The sequence below is a fragment of the Cibotium barometz genome, chromosome 21 (assembly GCF_041138505.1).
Source record: "Cibotium barometz isolate CiBa-2024 chromosome 21, ASM4113850v1, whole genome shotgun sequence".
NCBI lineage: Eukaryota > Viridiplantae > Streptophyta > Polypodiopsida > Cyatheales > Cibotiaceae > Cibotium > Cibotium barometz.
The window spans coordinates 49861656-49889238 of NC_141066.1; the positions used below are offsets into that span (position 1 = coordinate 49861656).

Genomic DNA, 27583 nt, shown 5'->3' on the forward strand with positions numbered 1-27583 from the left:
TGTTGGACTCTAATCCCCAAGGTCGTGGGTTCGAGTCTTGTGGGGGCCTCATGTGGTATCATCTTCCTTGGGAGATTCATAAGTCCAAAAAGTTGATATGTGGGCGGCCTCGGCCCCGGCTTGTGCCATACCCGAGGGGGGTGCCTTCCACCATACGGGGGTTGGGGGGGGGGTGTGAGTATTTCTACAAAATTTCCTGTACCTGCTAAAAAAAAGAAAGAAAGTCGGCAAATGATTTATTGACAGGTACGAGACACTCCCCCTCCTCCTGCATTTGGGCCTTTGGCACAGTATTGTTTGCGTCAGATCTTAAGAAGAAAGATGTTTTAGGGAGGGTTTTCTCTGTCTGAATATGATCAAGCCATAATCTACAAAAGGTGCTTGTCTGTGTAACAGATCCGGTCTTCTGCGTTTTTCTAAAACCCTAATTTTACACCCCTTCCCTCCTGCTCTTTGTTGGAGGTTCAAGATGTTTAGCCGGATGTTTGGAAAACCTAAACAGGAGCCAACAACGCTGGCAACCCTCGACAAGCTCAACGAGGTATGCAATCTAATAGCTCTCTGTTTGATTTGGATAGTTTTTGTTACTGTTTTGGATCGCTTTGGGACGACTTTGGGGGCCCTTTGGCTGTCCCCTGATCACCGAACCCTAGCCTTTTTTATTCACAGTACTGCCACATTCAAAACGTTAGCACATCCCAAATCTTAATACTTGCATCCTTGGGTTTCCTAGCTGGTGGCACGTTCAAGATATTGAATGCGTGAACCCAAGGAAAGCTTGATCGGTAGTTAACACTGGATTCCCTTGGATCAACTTAGCGCCTAAGTGCTATTATTTGAGCACACTAACACATACCGCCCACGCTCACATGGTTGAGGCACACAAGCAAAGGATTTCTAACTACATTTAAAAGATATTTCTAGGTCCATGTGTGCATAGTAGTGCTTTTGGTGACGCTTCCCTTCATGTCAGGTGATGGATTGAGTTGTTCTTTCTCATGAATCGCAAGCTTCATTCTCTATGCGATAGCAAGTGTTCTGGGAGCGTGTCGTGGGAGCAGGTACGTGTCAAAATACGCAACGGAAATGATATCCAAATCTGAGACCACAAGAGCAAGTAGAGTGCAGACAATAGACAGCACAAGAGAAGGAGAGAGATAGGCGTATAACTCTTCTCTATACACAAGATCCCGAGGAAAACTGAATGAATACAATGTTGGGCAATGGGGCCTATTTATATGGCCCCCATCATGCAGTCGGCCAGCACTAGCATGCGCCGCCAGCCCTCATGACTGGGCACATCCAGTCGGCCAACAGAAAAAAGCTCCATGACTACTTCTGATTAGGTCGGCCAGCCCACATGTCCAAGTGTGCAGCATCAGAAGCTCCTGCCAGCCTGTGGCAGCCACCCACACCATGGAAAAAATGGGAAAAAAATACGGGGAGTGAGGAAAAATGATAAAACACCTATACAGGACGGGCACACCCACAACAGAGGCCCTGGTGTCTGATAAAGACAGGAGATGACTTCTAACACCCCCTCTCAGCTCCTGGTTGTGAAATCAACCCAAGGAAGCTGGAGTGCCGCCTGAGCGTAGCTTGAGGTAGAGACTTCGTGAAGAGGTCCGCCGCATTGTCCTTCGTCGAACAATAAAGTAGCAAGATGTCACCAGCCAAGATCTTCTCACGTACAAAGTGATACTGTATCTCTATGTGCTTGGTCCGGGCATGGAAGATCGGGTTTGGAGCAATAGCTATACAACTCTGGTTATCGCACTGGATGACTGTGGGCTCCTTCTGTGGAAACCCAATCTCGCCTAGCAGCCTCCGCAACCACACAACCTCGCAAGCAGCACCACAAGCAGCCCGGTACTCTGCCTCTGTCGAAGATAGGGCAATAGTTGGCTGCCTCTTACTGCTCCAAGAAACTGCTCCTGAGCCGAGGGTAAAACTGTAACCTGAAGTAGATCTCCTCGTGTCTGGATCTCCTCCCCAATCCGAGTTACTCCAACCTTGGAGTTTGACTCCATCCCCTCCTGTGTAAAAGAGTCCTAGATCCTTCGTACTCTGTAGATACCGCAAGATCCTCAATCCTGCGTCCCAATGAGACTTCAATGGCGTTTGCATAAAAGAGCTCAACAGTCCCACGGAGAAGCTCAAGTTCAATCTGGTGTTCAACAACCAGATCAATGAACCAACCAACTTCCGATACTGCGAGGCATCAACTGGCTCACAAGGATCATTAACGGTTAACTTTGTGTTTGGGTCCATCGGCGAAGTAATAGGCTTGCAGTTCTCCATCCCAAAGGCCTCAAGCAACTCATGAACATACCGCTGCTGAGAGACAAAAAACCCCCTCTGGGTCTGCCTGATCTCCAATCCCAAAAAGAAGTGGAGTAAGCCTAAGTCGGTCATTTCAAACTCCTTTGACAAGGCAGCCTGTGTCACGCCAATGTGCTCTACATGACCGCGAGTGAGAATGAGATCATCCACATAATGGATGATAATCGTAACGCGTTCCCGAAAGAGATACAGGTTAGGATCTGCAACCGATCTCTGAAATCCAATCCGAACAAAGAAGGAATCAATCTTTTGATTCCAAGCCCTAGGAGCCTGCTTAAGACCATACAAGGTCTTGCGTAACCTGTAAACCATCCCTTCTGATCCTGGAACAACTTATACCTGTCTCGCCGATTCCATCTTTTGCATTGTGCGCACCATGCGCAAGTTAGCGCGGCAATACACTAGCCGCTCTAACTATTGCGTGCTCAAGCGATTACGTAACTTCGTGTGTACAAGTGAGTAGGAACTCCAGTTCCTCTCACATGCACTCCTTAGATCAAGTATCTCCGCCATGGGGCTGTCTAGAATGGAGAGGTCGTAGAAGCGAGGTAGGCGCCTCCGATGCCGAGCAATAATGGCTCTGATCCGGCAATGGTGAGGATGCCGTGGTCGGGATCCTGGTGGGCGTGGCGGACGAGCACGACATAAGATAACTGCTCTATGAGTGGTGACTCCTTGGGAGCGTGGTCGGTGCCCAAAACACCAAATGTGTGGTAGCCACAAAATGCAAGTCAACCCTTGCATGTGTGTCACATCCATATAATATAGAAGTACAAAAGTTATATGGATAGTGTCCTTTCACACTTGATATCCAAGGGGAAAAATCACATGGGAAAAAGTGCCCTTGGTTAAGCCCTGTTCACACAGCACTACCATAAGTGAGCATGTGCCTACAAATCCCCCCTGTAGTGAAAGTGTGAACCTGTACAAGGTAGCAGATTACTCTCTGTATGAGAGTAAGCCCAAAGCTTTGCAGAAAGCTTTAAACTTCTCTTGAGGTAAAGCCTTCGTGAATAGATATGCAACATTATCCTGTGTAGGGCAGTAAGATAAATTGATCTCCCCTGCATGTAACCTCTCTCTGACATAGTGATAATGAATCTCAATGTGCTTGGTACGTGCATGAAATACGGGATTTCGTACCACGGCCATAGCACTCTGGCTATCAGTGAGAATGGTGGTGGGTGTCTGCTGACACTCACGAAGATCAACCAATAATCTCCTCAACCATACACAATCTATTGTAGTTGTGAAGACTGCCGTGTACTCAGCCTCGCAAGTAGATGTGGCAATAGTGGGCTGCTTTTTTCTCAACCAAGATATGCATGAACTGCCAAGAAAAAAACAATTCGCATTGGTGGATTGCCTGGTATAATAATCACCAGCCCAATTTGAATCATTGTATGCATAGAGTTGCAGGCTGCCCCCCCTAGGATAGAACAAACCAAGATCCAGGGTATCCTGAAGATAACGATGTCAGAATATGCAGCGGAAAACCAAACTTGGGTAGACAAGAGCAAGTAGACTGCAGAAAATAATCAGCACAAGAAACACAGAGAGATAGGTGTGTAAACTCTTCTCTATACACAAGATCCCGAAAAACTGAATGAGAGTGGTGGGGGCTGAGGGGCAATATATACAACTCCATGTGGGCAGTCGGCCAGCTACTACAGATGGTGCCCACGACTGAGAAAATACCCACGATTGCTGAAAAAGCAGTCGGCCAGCAATCTGATGCCTACGCCTGAGCAAAGCAAGTCAGCCAGCACTCCTAAAGCCCACGACTGATGTAGATCCAGTCGGCCAGCAATAGGGTGCTCCTGGCATCACCTGGCAGCCCTCCAACCACTAGGAAAAAAATGGAAAAAATAGGGAAAAAATACGGGGAGTCTGGAAAAATGATATACGGGCGGGCACACCCACAACAGAGGCCCTGGTGTATACAAATAGACAGGAGATGACTTCTAACACCCCCTCTCAGCTCCTGGCTGTGAAACCAACCCCAGGGAGCTGGAGTGCCGCCTGAGCGTAGCCTGAGGTAGAGACTTCGTGAAGAGGTCTGCCGCATTGTCCTCCGTCGAACAATAAAGTAGCGAGATGTCACCCGCCAAGATCTTCTCACGTACAAAGTGATACTGTATCTCTATATGCTTGGTCCGGGCATGGAAAACCGGGTTCCGAGCAATAGCTATACAACTCTGGTTATCACACTGGATGACTGTGGGCTCCCTCTGTGGAAACCCCATCTCGCCTAGCAGCCTCCGCAGCCATACAACCTCACAAGCAGCACCACAAGCAGCCCGATACTCTGCCTCTGTCGAAGAAAGGGCAATAGTTAGCTGCTTCTTGCTGCTCCAAGAAACTGCTCCTGAGCCGAGGGTAAAAGTGTATCTTGGAGTAGATCTCCTCGTGTCTGGATCTCCTCCCCAATCTGAGTCACTCCAACCTTGGAGCTTGACTCCATTCCCTCCTGTGTAAAAGAGTCCCAGATCCTTCGTACTCTGCAGATACCGCAAGATCCGCAATCCTGCGTCCCAATGAGTCTTCAATGGCGTCTGCATAAAAGAGCTCAACAGCCCCACGGAGAAGCTCAAGTCCAATCTGGTGTTCAGCAACCAGATCAATGAACCAACCAACTTCCGGTACTGCGAGGCATCAACTGGCTCACAAGGATCTGTAACGGTTAACTTTGTGTTCGGGTCCATCGGCGAAGTAATAGGCTTGCAGTTCTCCATCCCATAGGCCTCAAGCAACTCATGAACATACCGCTGCTGAGAGACAAAAAACCCCCTCTGGGTCTGCCAGATCTCCAATCCCAAGAAGAAGTGGAGTAAGCCTAAGTCGGTCATCTCAAACTCCTTTGACAAGGCAGCCTTCGTCACTCCGATGTGCTCCACATGACTGCCGGTGAGAATGAGATCATCCACATAAAGGATGATAAGTGTGACCATGCCGCGTTCCCGAAAGAGATACAGGTTCGGATCTGCAACCGATCTCGGAAATCCAGTCCGAATAAAGAAGGAATCAATCTTCTGATTCCAAGCCCTGGGAGCCTGCTTAAGACCATACAAGGCCTTACGTAACCTGTAAACCATCCCTTCCGATCTTGGAACAATAAAGCCTGGAGACTGCTCAACATACACCTCCTCTTGCAGGTCACCATTAAGGAACGCAGATTTTACATCCATCTGGTACACGGGCCACCTCTGAGAAGAAGCAAGGGCAAGAACGGTCCGAATCGTGGTCATCCGCGCTGTCGGTGCAAAGGTATCCTCGTAGTCGATGCCTGGCCGCTGAGCATAACCCTTAGCCACGAGCCTGGCTTTGTGTTTGTCCACCGACCCATCAGCCGCGTACTTGGTCTTAAAGACCCATTTGACACCAATGACTGACCGCTTCGACGGCCTCGGTACCAACTCGCAAGTGTTCTTCTTCTCGATGGCGTCAAGTTCCACCTGCATGGCTTTCCTCCAAGTATCCTGTGAAAGGGCTTCCTTTACGGAAGTGGGCTCTTTATCCCGCATGATACGAGACATCAGAGCATAGTTCACCTGAAGAAGCTCCGCCGTGTTGCTTTTATCTCGGACTCGATGTGATCTTCGAGGGCCGTCCTCTGTGGTCCACTCGGAGGGTAACTCCGTGACACCTGACTCCCGAAGGGTGTTTAACAACCACCTAGGTACTCGAACAGATCGTGGAGCCTCCTGTGGTCGCGGAGGCTCAACTCCAGCTGCGGGCTCAACCTCCTGTGATGACTGAGGTGGATCAACTGGAGTGGTAGACTGGGAATCATCATCAGACTCCTCTGGATCTCCAAGAAGTGGCGGCTCCTCGACAGTGGATGCTGGAACATGCTCGTCTCAAAGACCACATCCCGGCTGACAACAATCTCATTCCTCTCTGGATCATACAACCTGTATCTCTTGGAAAGAGAGTTATACCCCACAAATACCAGCTTGCGGGACTTGGAGTCAAGCTTCCCCCTCTGCTTCTTCGGAATATGTACATACGCGTCACTCCCAAAGACACGGAAGTGCGAGTCATCGGGTTTCCTGCCAAAATATGCCTCAAATGGAGTCATATGGGGTACAGAAGTCGTTGGAGAGCGGTTAATGGTATGGACAGCTGTTGCCACAGCCTCACCCCAAAGTGGACGAGGAAGATCACGATGCTCCAGCATGGTCCTCGCCATCTCCACCACAGTCCTGTTCTTACGTTCAACAACTCCATTCTCCGAAGGCGATCCTGTATTGGCCAATTCCCTCTTGATGCCATGATCTGCACAAAATCGGAAAAATACAGTCGAGGAGAATTCACCTCCTTTGTCAGCCCTGAGAGTCTCGACCTGGAATCCAGACTCTTTCTCCACCATCACGTGCCAATCCTTGAACCGAGCAAAAGCCTGGTCCTTCTGGGAAAGAAAGTAGACCCACGTGAATCTGGTACAATCATCAACAAGCAGCATGAAGTAGAGAGATCCTCCCAAGGACGGTATCTGCTGTGGTCCACACAAGTCAGTGTGAATCAGCTCCAAAGGTTTTGAAGCCCGCCTAGAAGCCTGCTTCGGAAAGGATTCCCTGTGTTGCTTACCACGTATGCAAGAACTGCAGCGTCCTTGCCTATTTCCAACATTTGGCAAGCCAACCACCATCTGGTCCCGGAAGGCACGCCGCAAAGCATCCACATTTAAGTGGCCAAAACGAAAGTGCCACAAATCTCCGACTTGAGAGCCTGTCAATGAGGAGAGTGCAGAGAGCTTGTAGATGCCATTCTCCACACCGCCTTCCCAAACAACTTTGCCTGTCTCACGGTCCCTTAGAGCAACTGAATGCTCCTCAAATTCCACCCGAAAGCCAGTCTTGCATACCTCATGCACTGACAAAAGATGAAAGCCCAGAGCAGGGACATAAAGAACACGGGAAGCATGCTTGCCCCCCTTGCCGTCGGGAATAATCTCCATCCGGCCCTCACTATGTATCGGAATAGTGGAGTTATCGCCAATAAAAATACGACCTGACTGTCGTTTCAGATCTAGGAAGAAGTCACGGGATGAAGTCATGTGCCTGGAAGCACCACTGTCGAGAATCCATTCCCGGGTATCCTTTGCAGTGAAGCCAACTGCCTCCTTGTTGGAAGATGATGAAGCATCGAAGTCCACCATCTCCAAGTGCACAAATGCCGGAGTCTTCGCAGCTGAGGCTGAGGAATCAGCACTCTTCCCTGTCCGCTTAGGGCACTTCCCCCAGTAGTGGCCTTTCTCGCCACAATCATTACACGATCTTTCGGCCTTTAGCTTCTCTCGTTCTGGATCAGGCTTCTTCTTAGAAGACTTCTCCAGTGAAGCCTTCCCTTTGCCCTTGTTGGTATTACGGCCTTTCGACCGTTGCCCAGTTAAGGCCTCCGAACCTCCGCCGTGAGGAGGGTTCGTGAAACGTTCCTCCTGGTCCAAGACCATTGGCACAAGCTCCTCCTAAGTAATGGTGCTGAGCCTGCCACTCGTGATCAACGATGAATAGAAAGCGGAATACTGACCAGGCAAGTGGGAAAGTAACGTGATGGCCATATCTTCGGATGATATCTCTTTCCCAGCTTGAAGGACTTCCTGCTGAAGGGCCTGCAGCTTGTTAATGTGTTCCCGCATTGTCGAAGACTTTGCAGGGTTCATAACCCGCATCTGCACTTCCAAGGATATCAGCTTCATGGGTGACACCCTGTTGTACAAAGAAGCCAAGCGCTCCCATATGCCTCTCGCCAGCGTCATGTGCTTCACATGGTTGATCACCTGTGGTGTGCAATTGAGGAATATAAACGACCGGACCCCGGCGTTGACACGGTCCCACATGTGTGCCTGTGCCTCTCGGTCCTTCCTCGTCGATAATAACTCCCCTTCCTCAGCTTCCGGCCGTGGCACCCCTATGATAATAAAATCAGCAAGGTCATATGACTCCAGAACTGACTCCATCATGACCTTCCAGATGCCGTAATTGGACCCGTCCAACTGACGATCCACTGGGAACGTGGGGAGAGTCGGAATCTTCACGTGCTTCTCAGCCATCTCTAGTAAATCTGCCATCTCGGAGAGTAACCTGAAAGGGTGGGTGGGTGGGAAAAATCTGAAAATCTGCAAGTGGCTGTCCAGCATCTTTGCCCGCCTTCCTCTTGCACCTCCTCTTACCGTTCAGCCCGAAACAGTCCACCAATCAGCAACCTGTTGCTCCCCCTCTTGCTCAGAAAAACGCCCAAGATCTCCTAGAGCCTAGGGCTCTGATACCATGTCAGAATATGCAGCGGAAATGATAACCAAACTTGGGTAGACAAGAGCAAGTAGACTGCAGAAAATAATCAGCACAAGAAACACAGAGAGATAGGTGTGTAAACTCTTCTCTATACACAAGATCCCGAAAAACTGAATGAGAAAGTGGTGGGGGCTGAGGGGCAATATATACAACTCCATGTGGGCAGTCGGCCAGCTACAGATGGTGCCCACGACTGAGAAAATACCCACGACTGCTGAAAAAGCAGTCGGCCAGCAATCTGATGCCTACGCCTGAGCAAAGCAAGTCGGCCAGCACTCCTAAAGCCCACGACTGATGTAGATCCAGTCGGCCAGCAATAGGGTGCTCCTGGCATCACCTGGCAGCCCTCCAACCACTAGGAAAAAAATGGGAAAAATAGGGAAAAAATACGGGGAGTGTGGAAAAATGATATACGGGTGGGCACACCCACAACAGAGGCCCTGGTGTATACAAATAGACAGGAGATGACTTCTAACAAACGAAAAATGCGTTTGACTGCTTGCCAATGCTTTGTGCTTGGGCTGTGCATGAATTTGCTCAACAAAGACACCCCAAAAGATATGTCAGGTCTCGTGTTACACAAGTAAATGAGGCATCCCACTGCTTGGCTGTAAATGCCGCCCTCAAAAGGCTTTCCAATATCATGCATAGTAAGCCGTACACCTGGTTCTACTGGAGTAGAAATGGGCTTACATTCATCCATGTGAAACCTTTTTAGCAAACTTTTTATGTACTTAGTTTGCTGCATAACAATGCCATCATCTGTATGCTGAGATAGTAGTGTAAAGGCCCCAAATTTGACATATCAAATTCAGCTTTCAAATCAGCTTTGAAATCTGAAATTTGTGCTTTGCTAGTCCCTGGAATGAGCATGTCATCTACATACAAGATGACTGAGAATATCGGCACCGGTTTTCTTCACATACAATGTGCTTTCAATTGGACTATTCACATAACCTTGGCTGGTTAGATGGGCATGCATTTTATCATACCAAGCTCTTGGAGCTTGTTTTAACCCATACAATGCTTTGTGTAACCTTCATACTTTATGTTCCTCGCCAGGAACTACAAAACCAATGGGCTGATTTACATATACTTCCTCTTGTAAACCCCCATTTAAGAATGCAGTTTTGATGTCCAATTGATGCACTTTCCATCCTTTATGTGCAGCCAATGCAATCACTGATCTTATTGTAGTCATTCTCGAAGTAGGAGTAAAAGTCTCCTCATAATCTATTCCCTTTTTTTGAGAGTAGCCTTTAGCCACAAGTCTTGCTTTGTACTTGTCAATAGTACCATTAGACTTCCTTTTGACTTTGTATACTCACTTTGTTCCAATGACATGCTTGCCTTTCGGCAAGTCCACAAGATCGTAAGTATTGTTCTTCATGATAGAAGAGATTTCATCTTGCATGGTTTGCACCCAGTGCTCATTCTCATGTGCTTCTTCATAAGAAGAAGGCTCTTTTGAATCAAAGAGACCACCCATGGCTAATGCAGACTCCCCATGATGCATATTCAATGCATGGTTGGAACTAGCCCTTGTGCTACCTGTGAGTGGAGCTGCAAGTTTGCTTTCTTGCAAAGTTTTCAGCAACCATCTTGGCACCAACTTGGCTGTATCTATGGCTGTTTGCTCTCTGCACTAGATCCAGGCTCCTAACCATAGATCTCTCACAAAGACACGCGAGACTCTATGAACTATTGACTAACCTTGGCCACTCTTTTATAGGCTCTTGGCCGATCACCGGGCGTCCACACTTGGGCGCCCGCCTGTCCATACTTGGGTGCCCGCTTGTTAGTCTATCCCTTGCCCAGCTCGCCAATGAGCCTGCCTAGCTCCAAGCTTTCCCAAGCCTCGAAGCTAGTCTTGTGTGCGTGTAGCACACGGTAGAGACACTGTGCACATGACATACTCCCCTTTCTCTAAGAGCTCACTCTTGAGCTCAGTAAAAACCCAGGGTAGCTCCTCTGAAGGGTAGTCAATGTCTCCCATGTAGCGTCCTCCTCAACACGATCCTTGCATTTGATCTTGTATTTCGTGAGTAGTGTATTTCGCAATCATCTTTTTCGGTTCGTGTGGGACAAATATCATATCCTTGACATCTATGATTTCTTGAGGAGTAACTAATTGGTTTGTTCCCCCCAGTACTTCCTTAAGTCTACTGACATGAAATACGGGATGAACTTTCACATGAGAAGGAAAATCCAGTTCTTATGCAATTGAACCAATCCGGTGTGTAATCCGAAATGGTTCACAGTATCTAGGGGATAATTTCGAAGATCGACTTGTCCGTAAAGTCTCGGAATCTTTTGGAACTCGCAAATACACCATCGTTCCTTCCGAGAACTCTCTGGGTGAACGATGTCTATTAGAATAAAATCTGTATCTGTCTTGAGCACTTCTAATAGATTCCTTCGCAACTTGTAACATCTCTTGCATATCTTGCAAAAAATTACGTGTTGCATCATGTGTTGGGGTAAAGGCGTTATGCCCACCCTTATAGTGTGTACAAGCCCATAAGTTATAGTACATAGTACACTTAGTACTTTTAATGTACTAAGTGCACTATGTGTACTAAGTGCAATATACATGTGTGATAGGGGAGTCACACACTCATGCTTTTCATGAGTTGACTTATCCCCACAACTCTCTCTCTCTCTCTCTCCCTTGCTTCTCTGTGTATGTCTCCCATGAATGAACTCTAAACCCTAATTCAGGTTCCTTCTCCCATCAACTGGTATCAGAGCAAGGTCTTCCCTCCCTCTTCCCTCTTCCTGCCTCTGTGTGAGCTGCTGGTCGTTTTTCTTCTGTGTGAGCCTATCAGAGTCGCAGCAGGCAGCCAGAAGCTTGCAAGAGAACAGAGGAGAAGAAGTCGAATACAGGACTGTCGACTTCAGGCTAGGCGCACGTGGCACAAGGCATCATTCGCAGTCGGGCGGATAAACGCTACTAGGCGAAGGCAATAAGCGCTCAAGGCGCACGTGGCACAAGGCGTATTAACCACTTCAGCGTGGAGCGAAGAAGGCGCCAGGGCGAGCGTTGAGTGTTCGCAGCCAACGAAGGCTTTCATGCGTCAACGTGGAGCGAACACAAGGTGGCGCTCATAAGCGTGCGAATCAGTAAGCATGGTGGCGCCGGTCATAACCGTGCGAATCAGTAAGCATGGTGCGGTGAGCGTGGAGCGTGGAGCACTGGCAGCAAGGCTAGTAGGCCCCGGCGCCAGTCAACTCGCGTAGCCAACCCGTAGCGTCGTCAACAGTACAGACGAGCGCCTGTAATCAGCAACGAGCACTCGTCATCTGGCAGAGAAGGGTCCTTCAAGACCGCTGGGCTGGAGTCTCAGAGCTGAATGAAAGCCTTCTGCACAAGGCTTGGCAAGACTCCCTTGTGTCCACCTGCACAGAAGCTTGCAAGCAGCAGCATCAACAGCAAAATCGACGCTCTCCTTTCCTGCAAGAAAAATCAGTAATTTCAGAGGTATTTTTGTTTCAATTTTGCAAATTTCTTATCAATTCAAGCAATTGAGCAGGTACAGGTGCCCAAATTGCTCAATTTTGAGCAAAATTGGCAAAATTGGGTGACATTGGTCACAATCAGGAAAAATTTGCAGGAAATTGGTCAAATCAGGATCAATTTGCAGGAAATTGGATGTCGAAATTTGGGGCTTTTGATGTAGTTGTGCAATTAAGCACTCATACATGCTGTATGATGTGAAAAATCGCACATTTGGGCAAAATCGCAGCAAATTGCAGCAAATTGCAGTGCAAATCAAGGGGCTTTTGTGCCGATTTGGTTGATTTGCATACAGGCAATCGCATTTGATGCTGTGGTTAATGTGCTGATGCCTTACAAGCACTCAATGTGCCTGTAAATCAAGGGGCTTTCATGTATTTGATGTATATGTGGCCAGGGGGAAGCATCGTGAACACTTTGGATGCCTTCATGTGCGTCAATGTACCATGTATGATCAGAAATTGATCTTAAATCAAGGGGCTTTTCAAGTTTGTATGCTTGTTGAGCTTGGCAAAGCAGCAGGCAAGACATTTATGCCTTGAATCCTCAAAAATCAGCTTGCAGTCAAGGGGCTTTTGCCCAATTTCTGTTCGGGACTGTTGTATGCAGTATACAGGACTGTAAAAGTCTGATTTTCACTCATTTGGACAGCCAGGAGAGCATTTATTGCTACTGTACCTGCTGGTACAGATTTGGTACAGATTTGTACATGTTTTGGCATGGCTGTACATTGTTTTGAGTGATCAAAAGGTTCAAATTCAGCTGCTGAAATTGCCGGTACAGGTTTGGTACATCATTGGTGAGCGCTTAGTACTGCTGTACAGTACTTTGGAAGGGCAAAAGAGCACATTCAAGGTGCTGTCCAAAATCTGCAGCAACCAGATTTTGGTGTTTTCATCACAAAAAGTGGGAGAAAAGTTGCATTCTTGCTTCCGCAGTGGGAGATAAAGCTTGGGAGAACATTTGTGAGCACTTTGTGTGCTTTGGGTGCAGTGTTTGCACATCTTGGGTGCAGTGTTTGCACATTTGTAGGGAGTCAGGCATTACAGGTTGCATTTTGCTATGGCAACCACAGGTGAGAGCTCTTCATTGCTTCATATCAAGAAGCTTGAAGGCTCGCATAATTATGATATTTGGCAAACCCAGTGCTACAATGTGTTGCTCCAGAAAAAGCAGCACAAGCCTATCAAAGAAAGGGGTGTGATGCCCGCTTCTCTTACAGCTGAAGAGTGGGAAGATATGGATGAGCTGGCAAGATCTACTATCATGTTGTCTGTGTCAGACTCATTACTTTTCAGCATTCGTGAAGAGAAGACAGCTTGGGGAATGTGGCAGAGATTGCAGGACTTGTATGCCCAACAAAGTGCCTCAAGCAAAGTGTATTGGTTGAAGAAACTCATAGGTCTTCAGATGAAGGAAGGGGCTTCTATGACAGCCCATCTCAATGAGTTTAATGGTATTGTCAGCCAGGTCATTAATCAAAAGTTGGCAATGGACGATGAGTTCAAAGCCACTTTTTTGTTATGCACTTTGCCAGAGAGTTGGGACACATTCAGGACAGCCACTAGCAATTCGAATGCTATGCTGTCATATGCAGATGTTGAGGGTGCTCTTCTTCAAGAAGAGATGAACAGGAAAAACAACTCTGTTGGCAAGTCTAATGCAATGAATGCACGTGGGAGATCCCAACAAAGGGGGAAAAGCCAAGAAAGGGGAAGGAGCAAGTCTCGCTCCAAAAAGGATTTGGAATGCCATTATTGTGGCAAGAAGGGACACATCAAAAAGCAATGCTACAAATGGAAAAATGATCAAAAAGAAAAGGGAAAAGGCAAAGACAAAGAGAAGGATGAAGCCAAAGATGTAAAGCCAAAGGGCAAAAGTGGAGTCAAGATCGAAGAAATCAATGTGTCACATGCAGGTGGCAGTGAGGATGAGGTCCTCTTTACGTCTTCACTTGATGCCCATTCACTTCTTACAGGTGGTCATGGTATGCACTCATGGATCATTGATTCAGGTGCCTCCTTTCATGTCACAGGTTGCAGAGACTTGTTTGTCAGGTACACTGCTGGCAATGAAGGAGTGGTTTATTTGGGTGATAACCATGCATGCAAAATTCTTGGCAGAGGTGATGTGAGGCTTGTATTTTCAGATGGCTCACAGCTTATGCTCCATGATGTCAGGCATGTGCCTGAGATCAAGAAGAATCTGCTTTCTACTGGACAGCTTGATGATGCTGATTATGTCACCACATTTGGTAGTGGAAAGTGGAAGATTAGTAAGGGCTCACTGGTTGTTGCCAGAGGCTCTAAAGTGGACACTCTTTATTTTATGCATGCAGGTGTTTGTCACCATGCTAATGTAAATGCAACCGAGCTGCCGGAAATTTCTATGTGGCATAGCCGGTTGGGACACATGAGTGTCAAGGGAATGGAGCAATTGTCTCGTTTGGGTTACTTGCCTTCTCTCAAGTTTTCAAGTTTTCAGTTTTGTGAGCATTGTATATATGGTAGGCAACTACAGTGCCCCCACAAGAAAGCTCTTGGACAGAAAGATGCTCAGTTAGAGCTTGTGCATACAGATGTATGTGAGATGCCTCAGTTTTCTTTGGGAGGGGCAAAATACTTTGTGTCTTTTATTGATGATGCCACACGCAAGGTGTGGGTTTATCCTCTTCGTTTGAAGAGTGATACATTCTCAGTGTTTGAGAAGTTTGTTGCTCTTGTTGAGAATCAAACTGGCAAAACACTGAAGGCTTTGCGTTCCGACAATGGTGGAGAGTATACGTCCAAACAGTTTCAGGACTTTTGTGATGCTAAAGGCATCAAGAGGGAGCTCTCTACTCCTTATGATCCTCCACAAAACGGGACAGCAGAGAGGATGAACAGGACCATACAGGAGAAGGTCCGTTCTATGTTGTCGCATGCTGCATTACCTCATGGTTTTTGGGCTGAAGCTGTTATGACAGCCGTTCACCTTATAAACAGGTCACCTAACACGAGGCTTGGTGGGAAAGTGCCAGAAGAAGTATGGACAGGGAAGCCTCCGTCATACAAGCACTTGAGAGTGTTTGGTTGCGTTGCGTACGTGCACATACGCAGGGAAATGCGCACCAAACTTGATCCTAAGTCTCACAAATGCATATTCCTAGGATATGGTGACAGAGGTGAAATGGGGTATAGACTTTGGGATCCCATAAATAGAAAGATCATACGCAGCAATGATGTCATTTTTGATGAAACATGCATGTATAAGGAGCCTGCAAGGCAACAGGAGCCTGGCAGAGTCATCTTTGATGATGATGGACATCATGGACAACAACAAAGGGCTGTAAATCAGCCATTACAGCAGGAAAACCAGCCCTTAAATGGTGCTGAAAATGGTCCAAATGGACAGCCAGATATGGCAGAAGATATCCCTATGGATATACCACAGTTGGAGGAGATACCGGGCATGATATTTCAGCCTTATGGCATGGAACAGGAGCCACCAATGGGTGATATGCAGGCTGGACAGCAACCTGCAAATGATGGTCATTGGGTACGGAGGTCCACTAGACCCTCCAGAGTCCCTGACAGGTTTGTTCCAGGGGTTGACTACTTGATGCTCACTGACTGTGGGGAGCCCTCATGTTATAAAGAGGCTTTACAGAGGGCAGACAAAGCTCTATGGGAGCGTGCCATGAAGTCAGAGATGGATTCTCTGCACAAAAATGGAACTTGGAAATTGGTGTCTTTGCCTGCAGGCAAGAAGGTTTTGCCATGCAAGTGGGTATACAGGCTCAAAGTTGCATCAGATGCTAAGCTAAGATACAAAGCCAGGTTAGTGGCTAAGGGCTTCAAGCAGGAATATGGTGTGGACTTTGATGAGATCTTCTCTCCAGTGGTCAAAATGACCACACTTAGAGCTGTGTTAGCTTTGGTTGCGCATGATGATTTGGACTTGATTCAGATGGATGTGAAGACTGCTTTTCTTCACGGTGATCTCCATGAGGAGATATATATGCAGCAGCCAGAGGGTTATGCAGTGAGTGGAAAGGAGAAGCTTGTATGCAAGCTGAAAAAGAGTCTTTATGGGCTCAAACAGGCACCAAGAGAATGGTATCATAAATTTGATACATTCATGAAATCTCAGAAATTCAGGAGAAGTGACATAGATCACTGCTTGTACACCAAGAAAGCTTTGGATGGCAGTCTCTTGATTCTCATTTTGTATGTTGATGATATGTTGATTGCCGGGAAATCTCGTAAAGAGATGGATGCTTTGAAGAAGAGGCTGCATGAAACCTTTGATATGAAGGATTTGGGTGATGCTAATCACATCTTGGGTATGCGGATACTTCGGGACAGAAATCAGCATGTGTTGTATTTGTCTCAGAAGGAATACATTGGCAAAGTCTTGCAGAGGTTCAATATGGACGGGGGGAAGAAAGCTAGTACTCCTTTGCCTCCATATGTGAAACTCAGTGCTAAGGACAGCCCACAGTCGGATAGTGACAGGGCTGATATGGCCAAGATTCCGTATGCTTCAGCTTGTGGCAGTCTCATGTATGCCATGGTTGCTACTAGGCCGGACATTGCATTTGCAGTGGGAGTGGTTTCTAGATACATGGCCAACCCTGGCAAGAAGCATTGGGAAGCAGTGAAAGGTGTCATGAGATACCTGAAGGGCACACAGGATTTGTGCATTTGCTTTGGCAAACAGGATGCATTAGTGCATGGTTACACGGATTCGGATTATGCCGGTCATCCAGATAACCGGAAGTCTACTACCGGTTATGTATTTACATTCACAGGAGGTGCTGTGTCATGGATATCCAGGATGCAGAAGTGCACTGCCTTATCTACTACAGAGGCCGAGTATATTGCAGCCACAGAGGCTTGCAAGGAGGCATTATGGCTATCTCGGTTAGTGGTTGATTTGGGTTATACAGGGGATATTCCATTGTTGCATTGTGACAGTCAGAGTGCCATTCAGTTGGCAAAGAACCCTGTTTTTCATGCAAAGACGAAGCATGTGGATGTGAAGTATCACTTCATCAGAGAGGTGATAGAGAACAAGCAAATTCAGCTTGTTAAGATTCACACGGATGACAACCCGGCTGATTTGTTGACGAAGAGTTTGCCTCCGGAGCGGTTTGCTCATTGCAGACACTTGATGGGCATTGGATGAGGCCATTTTCAGCCTTGATATGGCCTTGTATATTATCATGTACATGCTGATTTTTTCTTTTCCTTTACTTAAGGGCACTTTGCCTTTAAGTGGGAGGTTGTTGGGGTAAAGGCGTTATGCCCACCCTTATAGTGTGTACAAGCCCATAAGTTATAGTACATAGTACACTTAGTACTTTTAATGTACTAAGTGCACTATGTGTACTAAGTGCAATATACATGTGTGATAGGGGAGTCACACACTCATGCTTTTCATGAGTTGACTTATCCCCACAACTCTCTCTCTCTCTCTCTCCCTTGCTTCTCTGTGTATGTCTCCCATGAATGAACTCTAAACCCTAATTCAGGTTCCTTCTCCCATCATCATGCTGAAGTCTTGAAAATCCCACGGTAACAGGTGATGTAGGTTGAAAACTGTACATAAGCATAAAAGGACTAAAACCTGTACTCGTATGCTTAGTACTATTATATGCAAATTCTAACATAGGAAGATAATCCTCCCATGAACTCTGTCTTTTGGAGACACATGCACAAAGCATATCCTCCAAAATTTGATTCACTCTTTCAGTTTGGCCATCAGATTGTGGATGATATGAGGAACTCAAATTCAAAGCTGTTTCTAACTTCTCAAAAACAAGCCTCCCATACAGTCTAAACAATTGCTCGATAAACTGCCTTGCTAATTGGGTAGTTGTAACGGTCTTTCGTGTCGGTAAAAATGTAGTCAGTTTTGTGAAGCGATCTACCACAACCCAAATAGAATCGTGGCCTTGACGAGTTCTTGGCAATCCAGTAATAAAATCCATGAAAATACTTTTTCATTTATTACCTGGGATTTGCAAAGGATGCAACATTCCAGCCTGTCTAAAGCGTTCGGCTTTATTTGCTTGACAAACCTGACACTTGAGGACATAATCTTCTACATATCCTTTCATCTTTGGCCAATAAAAAGTGTGTTTTACTAAAGCTAATGTCCTGTGTACCCTAGGGTGTCCAACAGAAGGGGCGTCGTGACACTCCTTAAGAATCTTGGACCTAATGTCCGGGATGTGTGGTACACAAATTTTCGGAATAGTAACCCATTCTGAATCAATCACTGGCCTCCCACAGCCTGAATGGTAGACTGCTCGGTTACTGAGTCTTGGTCAATCAATGAGCTCCCGTCCTGGATCCTCTGCCAATATGTACCAAAATAACTATCAGTCTTGCAAAGTCCTCTCAATGACTGAAATAAGTCAGTAGAAATCTCGGTAAATGACAAAGTATTCACCTCTCTAATCCGACTAAGCGCATCTGCTACACTATTCATGGATCCCTTTCGATAACGGATTTCAAAATCAAAATCTTGCATTAACTCAGTCCATCGAGCTTTTCTTCCTCGCAAATCATCGGCATCACACACATACTTGATTGATTGATGATCAATCAATATTACAAACTTGGAGCCATATAAATAATGCCTCCAAACCTTGAGAGCGTGAATGACAGCATAAAGCTCCTTCTCAAGGGTTGGCCAACGAGATTGAGTGTCGTCCAACTTTCTACTCTCGAAAGCAACAGCTCTACCATCTTGGAATAGAGCAGTCCTGATTCCATAGTCACTCGCGTCAGTCTCAAGAACATAAGGCCAACTAGGATTGGGTAGTGCTAAGGTAGGTGCTTCCTTGACTTTATCTTTCATAAGGCCATATCCAGATCGTTATTCCAAGTGATAGGCTGATTCGACTTACGTCCACGATCTTTCAACAAGTCGGTCATCGGTAGTGTAAGCTGAGAGTACTCCCGCACAGATTTTCAAAGAAAAACAACAAAACTGAGAAAAGAACGAAGTTGTCTCATTGACTGCGGTATAGGCCAGGCCAGAACCTTCTGAACTCGATCATAGTCAATGCTCAACCCATCTCTTGTGATCTTGTGTTCCAAGTAAATGATTTCTGTCATAAAAAACTCACATTTACTTAATTTAGCATACAGGCGATTCTATCTTAAAATAGTTAAGACAATCGTGAGGTGTCCAACGTGATCCTCAAGAGTACAACTGTATACTAAAATATCATCTAGAAACACAACCACGAATTTTTCCAAATGTTCACGAAAAAGATCGTTCATCATTTGCTGGAAAGTGGCTGGAGGCTTCATGGGTTCGGAAGACAGTTTCTTTCTATGTTTAGCAGTGGTGATCTACTATGCTTCATCGAGGACTTGTGCTTACCACTTGGGTGGAGTGCAAGCAGGTTTTGGGTGCCTGAGGATGTATCAGATGAGGCTCAGACGGAAGTGGAGGATCTTTATGAGGTTCTTATTCCCGAGCAGATACTGGCACATAAGGAAAGAAAGGTACAGGGTAAAGTTTCCCGTCGCTATCCTGTGAAGTTCAAGAGCTGTTCACTGATGGATGCGAGGTAGATGGAGGAGGGTGACTTAGCAGATTCACCTCAGGATTTGCAGCTTTATCTTGATGCCTTTGAGTTGGAGTCGACTCTTGTTACGGCTCATTCAAGTTCAGCAAAGCATAGGTCTGGAGCATTGCCTGATGCTCAAGAGGGGGGGTAGCACCTCCGCTCCCTTGTTACAGACAGGCTTAGTTGTCATCTAGGAGTCGCTTGGTGACATCTTTGTATTCACCCGAAGGTACTGAGGCTGACAGTACATCTGCTTATGGGACTTCTATGATATTGTGTACTAGTCACACGAGATGGCAAAGTTGTGTATGGTTCACAGTTGGCCGCACCTTGAACTATAACTGCAACTATGGATAACTCTATGGAGGGCATAAGTCTTGCGAGCAGTCCTAGAGTTGGTTTGGTTCATGGATATATGGATCGAACTCTATTTGTGCATGTATGCATACACTTTTTATGGTATTATTGTATTCTGGTGCCATTGGATCTTGGTACCATTGAGAATACATTGGGTAATACTCTGGATTGTGTGGTGTGCTGCATGTATATTGGTATGATACATCAAGTGCTTTATTATGTTCATGGATGCACCACTGGGTGTGACTCCTGCGGGATGGCCATGAGACATATGTGGGAAGTACTTAGTGGATGTAGTGTTTGGATGCATTGAGTGCTTTCATATGCTCATGTTGTACCATCAGTCGTGGGTCCTGCGGGGGGATGCCCATGGGCGTAAGGCTTGCGAGCAACCCTTAGACTGTTACTTTAGAGTAGGTAGAGCATTTTGAGGAGCATATTGGTTGCGAATGCGTATATGTGTCATGCATATGTTTGTCATATGTAGAATGATGCATGGTTTTGTTTTTGGCTAACACAGTTAACGTGTTTCCATTTGGTTTTAGACTTTTGCTGTAGGTTCTGAAGGAACAAGCAAGAGGTGTTTGTCACTTTAGCGTGACAGTGTGGCCTATTGTGCAGGATGATTGTTTTATCACCCAGATGCATTGGAGGGCCATTGCTTTTGTCATATGGGGAGTCTTTGCTCATAAGATGCCTTACTGTACCATTGAGTGCAATCGAGGACGCTTGCCATTTTTTAAGAGGGGGGTATGTCACGACCCTGTGTTTTTCTCTGGACAGTATGCAGGTGTGCACGGGGACGTGGTGGACAGTGTGAATGGGATCAGATTGGAGTTAAAAAGGAAGCCCATGTGTGGACAACCCCAAGTGTGAAGGGGGCAAAGATACTTTAATTTAAAAAGGTTTTATAACCTTTGGTGGGCAAAAATTAAAGTTATAAAGGTTTTAAAACCTTGGGAGGCCCCTAGGAAATTTATAGAGGCTACTCCACTTTTGGAGGTCCACGTCTCTCTCTTCTCCCTCTCTCTAGCTTTTTGGGAAGCGTGCTAGTTCTCTTGTGTGGATGCAAAGGGAAGCACAGTCGACTGATGGAGAAGGTGTGGCTGCTGTGAGTTTTTGAAGAACAGGCCGTACAGCTCTGTACGGACAGCAGGTACAGTGTACGGTGGCTGCAGGTACAGGCGGCGCTGGTTCAGGTGGCTGCAGCAGTTCTTACGCTTTCTCTCTCTCCTGTGAATAGGCGGCTGGCTGGACTGCAAAGAAGTGTAGCTTTGGACTGCACGTGGTCAGGACTATTGGATGACAGGACAGTCGCTCTCTCTCTCTCTCTTGTTTTTGTGTGAGAAGGCAGTAGGGCAGGGGCTGAACAACGTGTGGGGATTGTTCTCCTATGAGAGTCGGCTGCAACTGGATGTGTGGAAAGGCTGACAGGCTGGTTGGGCAGCAGATACGTGCTTCTCTCTCTGGTGGAAAAACAGGCGATCAAGTACGGCTGCACGTGCCCTCTCTATTTGGCGACTGTTGGGTTGCAGAACAGAAGGTGGGCTGGACTGCAGGCGCAGAGGGCTGAAACTCATGCTCTTTTGCACAAGAGTCAGGCTGCAGCTTACAGGCTGGTTTCTCTAGACACACAGGCAGCCAGGTGTGTGCTTTTTGGAGGACGCCGTGTTTTTGCAGAAAGGAGGGGCTGGTTTTTCATGAACATAGACATCATGTCGATGGCGTTCAACTGATGGAAAATTCAGCTTCTCTTTGCTTTGGGTTCGGGATTGTTTTGAGACTGTTTATGGGTTGTTTTTGTTTGGCTGCAAATTCAGCTAGCTCTACTCTGATCAGCTGGGTCTATAATGTCCAAGCCCCCCTGGGCCAGCGGAAGAGTAATAATTGCCCAAGCAACCTTAGCCCGGGCCGGTTGACCATCCCGCCCAGACCAAAGAAAGTTCTTGATCAGCCTCTGTACCTGGTTGATGCAAGAGCTCGAGAAAATCCAGCAAGACGTGATATACCACATAGTCGCTAAAAGCACCTGATTTGCCACCACCACCCTCCCGGTCAAGGATAGCTTAGGCCTGCTTCCCTTTGAAACCTTTTTCCTGTTTCCATACAAAACCATTCACAGCACCATTCAACAACAGTGCCAACAACGGCATACATCTAGTTACCTGTTCCCTCATGAAACATCTAGAAACATAGGGATGCCCATAACTGTAGGTCCCTTTGTTCCTTTCTAGCAAGAAGAAAACAATCTGCTCCATGAGCACGTAGCCATGCGAGCTTGCTTCACTCCCATGCCAAGAATCATAACCAAGTGACCTGTACTTGCAGCCAATAACACAAGTACACTTGGAGATAGGTCACATGCAGGCATAAGGTACAGGAATGGACACATGTATGGTACAGCTTTGCTATTGATTGGACAGGGGACAGAGAATCCATGACAGAGATGGATAGTACCCCTGGAAGGTAGAGAAGGTTGGTACAGGTGTGTCGACTGTATGGTATGCTGTGCTGTGATGCGAGTTCTCTTTTGAGAGACAGTTTGGGAGTTTGTGTTGTGATGCAGAATCACTGGATGTGTCAGGGTGTGATGTTGTTCATAGTGTGAGAGGCTATGGATGGTTGTGGCAGCCCTGATCATGGGAGAAAGCTTCTGTATGTAGACTCAATGTGAGAGACTCTTTCGATGTGAACAATGGCTGGACTTGTTTGTGGATGCCGAGTGGACAAGAAGCCATGATGCAGGTTCTTTGCAGGCTTCAGGGGTTCTACTGTGACGGCTGAGTTTCTAGCCTTATTGTAATCAAAGCTCTTATAATCAATTAAAGAAATATCGCAAGGGGCGCCACTGCGTTTTGGGGCCAATCGTTGTCCGTGTACTGTTTGCAGGAGCACTCTAGCTCCCCCTGTTTGTTTTCCTTTTCTAGGTCCTCAATGGCGTTGAAGTGTTTTATGTGTGAGTGTTTGTTTCACCGCCCGTCAGGCCGGTTTACACGATGTCATCTGCATAAAGTAATATGGGGATCAATACGCTTGCGAGTGTGGGACCAGCCCTGCCTAATGCGTCAATGAAGCTTGAGAATCAATGTAGAGGCCAAAAGGAGTGGGTGATAGAGGGCAGCCCTGTTTCACCCCAATAGTGTTGGAAATCTCTTGCGATGTACCTCACAGGACGTGAGGGCTTGCAATCTCAAAGAAGTCCCCAGTGAGTCTATCTCCAGCCTGGGTCTAGAAGAAAGCTCTGGCATGGTATCTATACTCCACCCTCCTCTCCTCGATGGATTTGATCTCTATACGGGCGGCAATAAGCCGACTCTCAATCCACGGACTATAGGCGAACTCTTCTGAAGGCGTTGGAGAGAAGCAAGACCCCTTCGAATGCTCCTCTCCTGCTCACGACATCCCTCCAATCTGCTCTCGTTGAGGCCCGCATCCAAGGTGCACGTGCATAACATAAGATAAAATTGAGTCCCTCCCATATCTGCTCTATCCTCCTACAAATCTGAGGGTCTTGAATGAGGTTGTTCAGAATCCTAGTGCTCCCATGCCTTTCTTGCCTCTCGAGGTCCTCCAAGGACATAATAACCAGAGCGTGATCAGAGAAAGTGGTGCCCACCAAGATACCAATCATGCCCTTGTGACCACAAGCCCACTCATCCACATAGAATCTATCAAATTGAGAGAAGTTAGGGCCGGTGCTCCTCCGATCAGACCGTGAGAGGTGTAGGTTCTCGGGGTTGTGCCCAAACTCTGGCAGGTGCCAAGGGTCCTGTCCCCTGTGTGTCAGGATCAACTCCTCCCAAGTTGAGTACTCTACGCCTGAGACTGTAGCCGTGTCTCCTCCGAGTTTGTCCTGTGCTGACTCAATCATGTTAAAGTCTCCACCCGTGCACCAAAAGTCAGTCTAGGGAAGGGATTGGCGGACTGTACTCCAGAAGGTGGCTCTACCTTTTTCGACGTTCCAGGCATAAACATTAGGAAGCCCACACAATCCTCTCCAATCCTAATGGTAACCCACTGAGCTCGCCTAATGACTGTGTCACGTGAGCCAGCCAGTGCCGGCAAGAGCTGCTCACTGACAGAAACACAAACTCTCCCTTGCATCCCGGAGGGGCCGAAAGAGGGAGACCAAAAAGTGTGATTCTTGCCTAGTAAAATCTTCCCACAGCGATGGGTACGCCCCTCGGAAAGAGGTGCTCCTGGAGAGAAAGAATGTCGATGGGTCCCCCAACTGTAGCTCTTTGGAGCTCTCCTCTAAGAACGCCTCACCTCTGAAAGCATTGAGGCCCCCTCAAACCTTGAATGTTCCATGAGGCTATCCGCATATCAATCTCTGTGGGAGGCGGAACTATTGGAACTGCCCTCCACTTGAAGAGTCTTGGGCGTGGGTTTCGACGGGGAGTAGTCTAGGGTGAAGGCGTGCCAGGTGGGCGCGGATCCTATCCTCCATGTGTTGCCACTCTGTCCGAGCGTGAGAGTAAGCATACTGTGATTTCCATCGTTCGCAATGAAGGTATCTGTAAGAGGGGGGGAGGGTTCTGCAACTATGGTAATGATGTAGTTCGATGTCTAGTTCAAATTGCTACCTTAGGTAAGAATCCGCAAGGTCTGGGGCTGCTGTTGGATCCGTTGCAAAGAGGGAAAGAGGACGTGTGATGGGAGAGAGACAATGATGGTGACCAGTACGAGAAAATTGGGGATTAAAGGGAAGTACAATAGGGCCGTGGAAAGCGTACATGTATTATAATATTTCTCCTTTTTATAGGAGAGAGCCCCCTCTACAAAGGTGAAGCATATGCTGCCACCACATATGCCATATGCCATATGCCAAACATGATGCCAAGTGTCCCTAGTAGGTGTCACTGTGCCACACATCATTGCTTACATAATATCGTTCTAAGAGGCTGTTCCCACACAAAAGAACTCATACACACTAGCGGTTGTTCACACATTGGAACCGCTTTATTTAAAGCCTAAACTTACAAATAATACAATGCTAGTTTACACAACCACCTAGCACTTGTTTATTCCCACATTGATTACTATTAATATTTAACAACTGCTGCTGCATGTTTACCTATTGTCGAAAATGATCCAATGCATCATCTATCTGTGCAAAGATAATTACTTTTGCAAACTATATAGGAACATCCATAAATACCTGGAGGCAATGCTCACCACTGTGGTTTATAATTTTGATAAGGAACATATTGAATATCCCAATATAACCATAGAATAAATCTGATTGTCAGACATTGCAGTGTCCCTGCAATTGCAACTATGCGTTTGTTTTTCAAAAAGTAAAAGTCAAAAAGTAAACAAAGACACTAGTTGGTATACAGGAGCAAAAGCTCCACTCTGTTTTGAATGTTTTCACCTTGTTGCTCCAATTAGCTCGAAGGCATTGTCTATATTTCAGTCATAAAGGGTCTGAATGTGTTGGTTCCATTATTAACCCTCTAACGAAGTGCTTGTTGAAACTTGAATTCTCTATGGTCAGACGTTGGAGATGCTTGAGAAAAAGGAGAAGGTGTTGCAGAAGAAAATTGCCTTGGAAGTAGATAAAGCAAAGGAGTTTACAAGAACAAGGAATAAGAGAGGTTTACAAGCTGGCAGATGGGAGCATTTTACACAATTTCATTGTGAGGATTTGTCTAGTGCACTCTCTTCATACATTAATCCCATATGTTTCATGTGTAGCTGCCATTCAATGCCTAAAGAGGAAGAAGCTTTACGAGGTGCAAGTCGAGCAACTCGGGAATTTTCAGCTGCGTATACATGATCAGGTCATCTCCACACCTCACAGGCTGCTTTTCTTACATCCTTATTTGATAAAAGCTGCATACACATACGTCCTGACCATATTTGCTGTCAGAAAGTTGGACATTGATGGGTGGGGGGGTTACTTTTCATGGCAATCAAGCCCGTTCACTTCCTGCCCATCTGCAAAAGACGGGCTTTATGCGTAGTGGGCAAATGGCAAGCTACCATACAATGGCTTTGATTAAGAATGGAAAGCTTCATACGTCTCTGACTAAGGGTGTTTCTTTTAGATGATTTTGTTGGAAGGTGCAAAAGCCACGACAGAAACTGTTGATGCTTTGAGAACAGGAGCGGCAGCAATGAAAGCCATGCACAAATCTACGTGAGTGTGGTTGAGCTCAAACTGGTTCAAATTTGGATGTCTTTCTTTGAATTTGTGGTCAAGCTTTGAGAGTTGTTCTATGGAAAATCATACAGGAACATTGATGATGTGGACAAGACCATGGATGAGATCAATGAGCAAACAGATAATATGAAGCAAATTCAGGAGGCTTTGGCTACACCTATTGGGGCAGCCGCTGATTTTGATGAGGTAGTTTTGGTGGTTTTGGCTCCCTGTTTTTTTTGTCCGCCGAAACCCGTCTTGACTTTCAACCTCTCGTTGTGTCTAGGATGAATTGGAGGCTGAATTGGAAGAGTTGGAGGGAGAAGAGCTGGAAGAGCAGCTGCTTCAGCCAGCGACGACAGCTCCAGCCCCCCAACTACCTTCCCTCCTACCACAGAGGCAGCCTGCCCGGACACCGGCTCAAACTAGCGCTGAAGAAGATGAGCTGGCAGCATTACAGGCAGAAATGGCTTTGTAAATATACCCATATGATTGGATACTGTGTTGTGGTATGCCATAATTGGATTCTCAGATGGCTAAATGTGCTATCCATTGAGAACATGTGTATAATTAATGCAGTGCTATAAGGGGGAGTCTAATATTAAGTTTGCTTTTGATAAAGACCTGTCTGACACTTTGTGCCGGATATTCTGTGTTGTACCTAGTCCCTAATGGCCTTGAGCCTGTGGTTGTGACTGGGCATTATTGCAGGAGTTCTTGGGTTTTGATTTGTGGCATGTTTGATAGATAATGAAATCTTTAATGGAAATGATGGCATGGTGACTTGTCGTGTAAGACACTCTGCAAAGTATCAACGCGTCTTTATATCCTGGTCATAATACTTTTGAGGTGAAGCAGGTATGCTCAAATACTTGAGGAGTCCGTGTGCTTGCACAGTGGCTAGTTGGGTAATACTACATATGGCATGCTTGCACAGGTAGCTTGGTGGTGCTGTAGATTTGCAAGTTGACAGTTCCACAGCAGGACTGGAATGACTGCAGAAGATGGCTCTAAGGTTTACGGGTACAGAAGAGTAGTTAATGTTCAGAGTGGTAGATACCATTATGTCAATGGGGTGAAACTGACAAAGCTGATGTGTGTTGATGATCTTGCATACACAACGAGATGTGGGTCACAATAGTCTCTCTTCAGCTATGGCTTTGAATTTTATGCTTTCCGTGGTAGACATACAAACACAAGTTTTCTTTTGTTGACGTCTTTGTGGAGGAAGGATCTGAAAACCTTAAATTACCTGTCCTATGAACGGCACATTCTTTAGGCGTCATTACCGATTTTATTACAGCCATTTATTTGCATCAATGTCATTTCGTTTGCATCTACAAAGTTTACAT

The 27583-nt window shown here is 46.5% G+C and overlaps 1 protein-coding gene across 1 annotated transcript; it reads left to right on the plus strand.

Moving 5' to 3' along the window:
* The first annotated feature begins 98 nt into the window (after positions 1-98).
* On the plus strand, positions 99-26852 carry LOC147627312 (vacuolar protein sorting-associated protein 32 homolog 2-like). The gene is made up of 7 exons (XM_086815947.1): positions 99-246; positions 397-541; positions 25584-25683; positions 25784-25869; positions 26137-26228; positions 26324-26438; positions 26518-26852. The coding sequence occupies exons 2-7, from the start codon at positions 470-472 to the stop codon at positions 26707-26709; spliced, it is 657 nt and encodes a 218-aa protein (XP_086672073.1). The 5' UTR covers positions 99-246; positions 397-469; the 3' UTR covers positions 26710-26852.
* Positions 26853-27583: the final 731 nt, after the last annotated feature.